This window comes from Rhinolophus hipposideros (assembly GCF_964194185.1).
Source record: "Rhinolophus hipposideros genome assembly, chromosome: 8".
NCBI classification, from domain to species: Eukaryota; Metazoa; Chordata; class Mammalia; order Chiroptera; family Rhinolophidae; genus Rhinolophus; species Rhinolophus hipposideros.
In genome coordinates this window covers 18,918,651-18,926,175 of record NC_138054.1, presented here as the reverse complement: position 1 = coordinate 18,926,175, position 7,525 = coordinate 18,918,651, and the positions used below count along the sequence as shown (strand labels likewise).

Here is a 7,525-nt window from a genome sequence, read left to right as displayed (position 1 = left end):
GAGGGTAAGGGGGATCAAATATATGGTGATGGAAGGAGAACTGACTCTGGGTGGTGAACACACAATGGGATTTATAGAGGATGTAATACAGAATTGTACACCTGAAATCTATGTAAATTTACTAACAATTGTCACCCCAATAAATTTAATTAAAAAAAAAGAAAAGGATGATGAAAATAACATACTCTTATAGGATAGTCATGAGGTTTAAATAAGGTTATGTAAACCAATTAATAAAAATCAAGCATGGAGTAAGTTTTATAGCAATTATGATTAACAGCCTTCTTATTTTATATTAATTCTTCTGGAAGACATTCCGAGCCATATGACCCATATGACGCTTGTTCACCTAGCGTGTTTCTCGTAGTGCTGCAACATTCCTTCATTCATACATGAATTCATTTCACACGTATTCATTAGCACCGACTTTAACTACGAGTGTAACAGAAGACACAAAAGAAGTACCCACACCTGCCTCACCCCTGGAATTTAACTTCTGTCGTGTTTCCCACTCAGATCGTAAGCATCATGAGCTAAGAGACCATGTTGTATGATTGGCCAGCCCTCGCACCCAGCTACCCAGTGCCGCAGGTTGGAAACTGCAGGGCACCAGGATTGGAAGACTGGGTTTTGCCGCTTACAGGCTTGTCCTCCATAGGTGTGTTTCCTTATGTGTTACGTGGAGATAACCCATCCATGACTGGTGTGAAGGTTACACGTCTGACCACAGGCCGTGGCCACAACTTTCAAATGTCCACTCTCAGGCCCTCCGGAAGCACTGCCGCACGCGCCCACCAGGGGGCAGCAGGCGGCAGCCTAGCGTCCAGTCGCGGTCTACGTCAGGACTCGCGGCCCGGCGCGTGACCGTGACCTAGGGCGACCGGGAGGCGGTGACCCGCCCGACTGGCCGGCGGCGCGGCGGGAGTACCCAGGGCGGCGCGATGGGCGCCGAGACCTCCGGGAGCGAGCCGGCGCTGCGGGAGCTCGTGCGCGAGGCCGAGACCAGCTTGCTGGAGTGCAAGGTGTGCTTTGAGAGGTTCGGTCACCGCCAGCAGCGGCGCCCACGCAACCTGCCCTGCGGCCACGTGGTCTGCCTGGCCTGCGTGGCCGCCTTGGCGCACCCGCGGACGCTGGCCCTCGAGTGCCCGTTCTGCCGGAGGGCCTGCCGCGGCTGCGACACCAGCGACAGTCTGCCCGTGCTGCACCTCCTGGAGCTCCTGGGCCCCGCGCGTCGCCCAGCCCCGGCTGCCCACCGCGCCGCCGCCTGCGGCCCCGGGACCCTCAGCTGCCGCCACGCCTTCGGTGGCTGGGGAACCCTGGTCAACCCCACCGGTCTGGCGCTGTGTCCCAGGACGGGGCGGGTAGTGGTGGTGCACGACGGCGACCGGCGGGTCCAGATCTTTGACTCCGGGGGAGGACGTGCTCATCAGTTTGGAGAGAAGGGGGACGCTGCCCGGGACATTAAGTACCCACTTGATGTCACCGTCACCAACGACTGCCATGTGGTTGTCACCGACGCCGGCGACCGCTCCATCAAAGTGTTTGATTTTTTTGGCCAGATCAAGCTTATCATTGGAGGCCAGTTCTCCTTGCCTTGGGGTGTGGAGAGCACCCCTCAGAATGGGGTCCTAGTGACCGATGCGGAGGCAGGGTCCTTGCACCTTCTGGAAGTGGACTTTCTGGAAGGGGTCCTCCGGAGAACGGAACGGTTGCAAGCCCACCTGTGCAGTCCGCGGGGTGTGGCGGTGTCTTGGCTCACCGGGGCCATTGCGGTCCTAGAGCGCCCACTGGCCCTGGGGACGGGGGTCTGCAGCACCACGGTGAAGGTGTTCAGCGCAACTATGCAGCTCATCGGCCAGGTGGATACCTTTGGGCTGAGCCTCCTCTTCCCCTCCAAAATTACTGCTTCCGCTGTGACCTTCGATCACCAGGGGAATGTGATTGTCGCTGATACTTCCAGTCAGGCTGTCCTATGCTTAGGGAAACCTGAGGAGTTTCCAGTATTGAAACCCATCATCACCCATGGGCTTTCCCATCCTGTGGCACTGACCTTCACCAAGGAAAATTCTCTTCTTGTGCTGGATAGTGCAGCCCATTCTGTAAAAGTCTATAAGGTTGACTGGGGGTGATGGGAGTGGTGTGGGTCCTGGAGCTTGGAATCAGAAGCCCTGGAGCTGCCACTAATGAATTGTATAAGTGGATAAATTAATCTCATCTACCCAATAGGGATCATTGTAACTGGCTAGCAGACCTTCAAAGGTTGGCAATTATTAAAGAATAATAATGAAATTACCATTTATTGAGTATGTACTCCCTTTGCTAATAAATTTGAAAATATTAGCTCGTTTAATCCTTAACAGATACCTAAAGAGGTAATGTCTATTATTAATCCCATTTTAGAGCTGAAAAAACTGACACCCAGAGAACTGAAGTGACTTAGCCAAGGTCACTTGCTCTTAAATAGTTGAGGGGGGAAAATGTGAATGTATATCATTGCTAAGTGTACACTATTTACAAGGAGCCATTTATTTTAGTTGCATGCACAGAGAAAGGAGATGTTATAGAGAGTTCAAAAAAAAGGGGTTTTGTGGTGAGCCTCAGCATAGTTAAACTTGCAACTTCCCTGATGGCGCATTGGATGGAGTTACTATGGACCCAGAGTTACTTGAATAAGAAAAACAGTTGAACTTCTCATTAGAAAGTAAATATGTCTTTTAGTACCTGTATCTCCCCCACTGTAGGCACTCAGGAAATAGTACTTGGTTGGTTAAGGCCTGTGTTGGTGTAAGTTCTAAACTGCAGAAAACACTACATTTATACTAGTTTAGAGGGCTAGATGATACACCTGTTACATGTTTATGTTAATACAGAGTCACCACAATCGGTTCATGGTAAAAATGATTTTGCCAGTCTTTTTATAATCAGTGGTAACCTGAAGTACTTTTGTGATGGGGTTTTTCTCTGTGCAATTTAAATTTGTCCATGTGTTGCGAACACTGTGTGCTCAAAAACTACTTCCCTTGATCCTAAGTCAGCATTTAGGCCATGGGTAAACACTGAAATACTTCTTAAGTTGAAGTAGGGTCCTGACTAAAATAATGCCTGCTTAATGTTGCAGTTGATGAAATGAATGGAAATTTCAGGTGGAGTAGCCAGTTCATTGTAAGTTGCGCATGTTTTCAAAAGATTTTTATTAAGAATATAGCTAACATACAATATTAATTTCAGGTGTACACCATAGTTATTCAACATTTATATACTAAAGAAGTGATCACCATGATAAGTCCAGCAACCATCTGACACCGTACCACGCTATCGCAATATTATTGACTATATTCCCCATGCTGTACGTTACATCCCCATGACTTATTTGTTTTATACCTGGAACTTTGGACCTCTTATGCCCTTTCTCCTCTTTCCCCCTTTTAAAATTTATCAATTACAGTTGACATTCAATATTTTTGTGTAATTTCAGATATACAGCATAGTGGTTAGACATTTATATAATTTAAGAAGTGATCCCCTTGACTAATCTAGTACCCACCTAGCACTATACAGTTATTATATATCATTTACTATATTCCGTTTTACTTTACATCCCCATGACTATGCTATAACTACCAATTTGTACTTTTTAATACCTTCACATTTCACCCTGCCAATTCCCCCAACTATTACCTCAACCCCCTCTCATCTATCACCACAATAAATCTAGTACCCATGTGATAGCATACACAGTTATTACAGTATTATTGACTGTATTTCTTATGCTATACCCTATATCCCCATGATTACTGTGTAACAATCAATTTGTACTTGATTTCTTCTCCTTCTTTCACCCTCATCCCCAACCCCCCTCCCATCTGGCAACCATCAAAATGTTTTCTATATCTGTGAGTTTGTTCCCGTTTTGTTTGTTAATTTTGTTCTTAGATTCCACATATAAGCAAAATCACATTGCATCTGTCTTTCTCTGTCTTACACTCCACTCAGCATAACACCATCTAGGTCATCCATTCTGCCGCCGACAGCAAGAACCCATTCCTTTCCATGACTGAGAAATATTCCTGTGTATGTATGGACCACCTCCACTTTATCCATTTTTCCATTAACAGATACCCAAGCTGCCTCCACTTCTTCTCCGTTGTAAACAATGCTGCAATGAACATATGGCTGCACATGTCCCCTCAAAGTAGTTTGGGTTTCTTCAGATAAATACCCAAAAGTGGATTACTGGGTCCTTCATTGTCTCTTCTTACAGCTTTTGTTTTAAAGTCTATTTTTTTCTGGCATAAGTATTGCTACCCCAGCTGTTTTTTGTTTTTTTCATTTTCATTTTCATGAAATATCTTTTTCCATCCCTTTCTGTCTGTATGTGTCTTTCAATCTGAAGTGAGTCTCTGGTAGGCAGCTTATGTAAGGGTTTTGTTTTCTTATCCATTCAGGCCTCCTGTGCCTTTTGATTGGAACATTTAATCCATTTGCATTGAAAGTAATTGTTATAGATATGTAGGTATTGCCATTTCATTATTCATAATTTTGATTTATTTTATTTTATTGCCATCTTAAAGAATTCCCTCTGACATTCCTTGTAATACTGGTTTGGTGGTGATGAACTCCTTTAGCTTTTTCTTGTCTGGGAAGCTCTTTATCTGTCCTTCGATATATTTTTTTTTAATTTATTGGGGTGACAATTGTTAATGAAATTACATAATTTCAGGTGTACAATTCTGTATTACATCAAGTCCTTCGATTTTAAATGATAGCTTTGCTGGGTACAGTAGTCTTGATTGTAGGTCCTAGCTTTTCATCATGTATATTTCCTGCCAATCCATTCTGGGCCTACAAAATTTCTGTTGAAAAATCAGCTGACAGGCTTTTGGGAACTCCCTTTTAAGTTACTAGTTGCATTTCTCTTGTTGCTTTTAGGATTCTTTCTTTGTCTTCAACCTTTGCCATTTTAATTATGTGTCTGGGTGTGGGTCTGTTCGAAATCATCCTGTTTGGGACTCTCTGTGCTTCCTGGACTTGTATGGCTATTTTCTCCACCAGGTTAGCAAAGTTTTCAGTCATTATTTCTTCAAATATGTTCTCAATCTCTTGCTTTCTGTCTTCTCCTGGTACTCCTATGATGTGACTGTTAATCTTGATGATGTCCCAGAGGTCTCTATAAACTATCCTCATGGGGTTTTTTTTGGATACTTTTTTCTTTTTTATATTCTCATTAAGTATTTTATGCTACCTTGTCTTCCAAATTGCTGATTTGATCCTCTGCTTAATCTATTCTGCTGGTGATTCTTTCTAGTGAGTTCTTCATTTCTGTTATTGTATTCACTTTTGACTGATTCTTTTTTTATGGTTTCAATGTCCATTTTTATGCCTGTTTTCTTTCTGTTGAATTTTCACTATGTTCCTTGAGCATCCTTATAACCATTGTTTTGAACTCTATCTGTGGTAGGTGTTTGCCTCCATTTTGTTTATGGAGGCAACTGGATTTTCTGGATTTTTTCTGGATTTTTCTGGATTTTTCCCCTGTCTTTTCATTTGGGATGCATTTCTTTTTTTACACCCCCCTTTCTTCCGCCTCCCCCCCCCACTCCAGTTCAAGCCATTGTTTCTCAGTCTAATTGTGTAGGACACAGCTCCCTGGCCCCTGCTGGTATTATGACCCTTGCGCTCCCCCTGGCTGAGGCAATGGGTCGCCAGGCATCAGTCAGCTGCTCACAGCAGCTCATGGCATCTCTTGCGACTGCCAGCTGCTCACCATGGCTGCTGGCCACTCATGCTGGCCACCGGCCTCTTATGGCAGCACACGGTAGCCCAATGGCAGCGCACAGCAGCCCACAGCAGCTCACACTAGCTGCCGGCCACTCACGCTGGCTGCCAGCCACTCACGCTGGCCACCAGCCACTCATGGCGGCACATGGTAGCCCACGGCAGCCCACGGCAGCACACAGCAGCTCACGCCAAACTCTGGCTGCTCACAACAGCCCAGCTCCAGGGAGCACTGCTGTTCACAATCTTAGCTGTAGAGGGCGCAGCTCATTGGCTCATGTGGGAATCATACCTGCAGCCTTCGGTGATAGGAGCATGGCTCTCCAACCGCCTGAGCCACCGGGCTGTCCCTGGAATGCATTTCTTTGTTTCCTCATTTTGGCTGCCTCTCTGTGTTTGTTTCTATGTATTAGGTAGATCTGCTATGTCTCCCAGTCTTGGCCAGGTAGCCTTATGTAGTAGGTGTCCTGTGGGGCCCAAGGACACAATTCCCCTGGTCACCGGCACCAGGTGCTCCAGGAGTGTCTCTTGTGTGCTTTGTGTGTGCTTGCCTCTTATAGTTGAGACTTGATTGCTACTGGCACGTCAGTGTGTGGGATTGACCCACAGAAGGACTGGCTGTGGGGTTTGGCCACACCCACAGCTTATGGGCTGCTGTGCAGGAGGCTTACTCCATGGAGCAGGATTCACCCCAGCAGGCTCTGGTGCCTGTTGAGACCACCCTTTGTGTGTGCCACTTGTGGGGCTAATTGGGTGGTGCTCTGCTGTGGTCTGAAGTCAACCTCCAAGTATGTTGGTTCTGGGGCTTCTTGGGAGGGGCTCCAGTGCAGGCCCAGGTCAGCTACTGCTTATGACTGGCCAGGGTCTACCTGGTGGAAGCTACAAAGCGATCCACATTTGTTTGCTGCCTGTGCTAAACCTAGAGGTGCATAGGAGAGGTGACACTGCAAACGGGATGGTTGTCACCAGTACCAGACCTGGGGTAACTCTACAAAAAGTTGGGACACCCAGAGACCTGCCATCACCTGCCAGCTCCCTTAAGGTTCTGCTACCGATAAAGCCTCATGTGATACGTGAGTTAAATGAGGCAGGGTCTCAGGGAATCACTAAAGTGGGAAGAGTTGTGATCACTAGGTTAATGTCAGTTCTGGTTTGGTGCCAGTGCTGAACCTGGAGTGACTTGGCAAAAGTCTCAGAGCACACCGAGGCCAGTCGCTGCCTGCCTGGGGCCCATGGACTCACGGGAGGGGCTGGCTGCTCTTGGAGAATGTGCCTCTGGTGGTTTGGAGAGTTGGGTAGGGGAGCGTCCCAGCTGGGTGAACAGGTGCAGCAGTGTAACTCACCAGGCCAATCGGATTTAGATTTGGCCTGTGGGGGCGGGCTTAACATTGGAAAGATGGCGCCCACCTGCCAGCTGCAGGGGAAGAAGAACCCTCATCAGGAAAATGCCGACTGTCCTCCCATCCTTTTCCTGAGGCCACACTCCTCAATTTGCTCCGCATATGTCTCCAAGGCCCTCCAAATCACCATCCCTCCGCTGGAGCCCAATGTGAGTGCCTGCGAGTGAGTGAATCTGTGTGAGGGCTGCTTAAGAGGACGTCTGGGTTTCCCACAGCCTTCCATCCCACCGAATCCCCACTGCTTTTCACAGCCAGATGTTGTGGGGCACCCCTTCCCTACACCAGTGCTCTGGGCTCAGGAGGCCAGTGTGGGGCTGGGGTCCCTCCCTCCTCTGGGGGTAACCTCTGCA

At 47.4% G+C, this 7,525-nt stretch overlaps 1 protein-coding gene across 1 annotated transcript; it reads left to right on the top strand.

Moving 5' to 3' along the window:
• Nucleotides 1-872: 872 nt before the first annotated feature.
• Nucleotides 873-2,333, top strand: NHLRC1 (NHL repeat containing E3 ubiquitin protein ligase 1). Its single transcript, XM_081054663.1, has one exon. It carries the CDS (start codon nucleotides 942-944, stop codon nucleotides 2,127-2,129), a length of 1,188 nt encoding a protein of 395 aa, XP_080910789.1. The 5' UTR covers nucleotides 873-941; the 3' UTR covers nucleotides 2,130-2,333.
• Nucleotides 2,334-7,525: the final 5,192 nt, after the last annotated feature.

Bases quoted from the DNA above. Each gene is read 5' to 3' on its own strand.
- NHLRC1 (XM_081054663.1), top strand. From the start codon at position 942: ATGGGCGCCGAGACCTCCGGGAGCGAGCCGGCGCTGCGGGAGCTCGTG.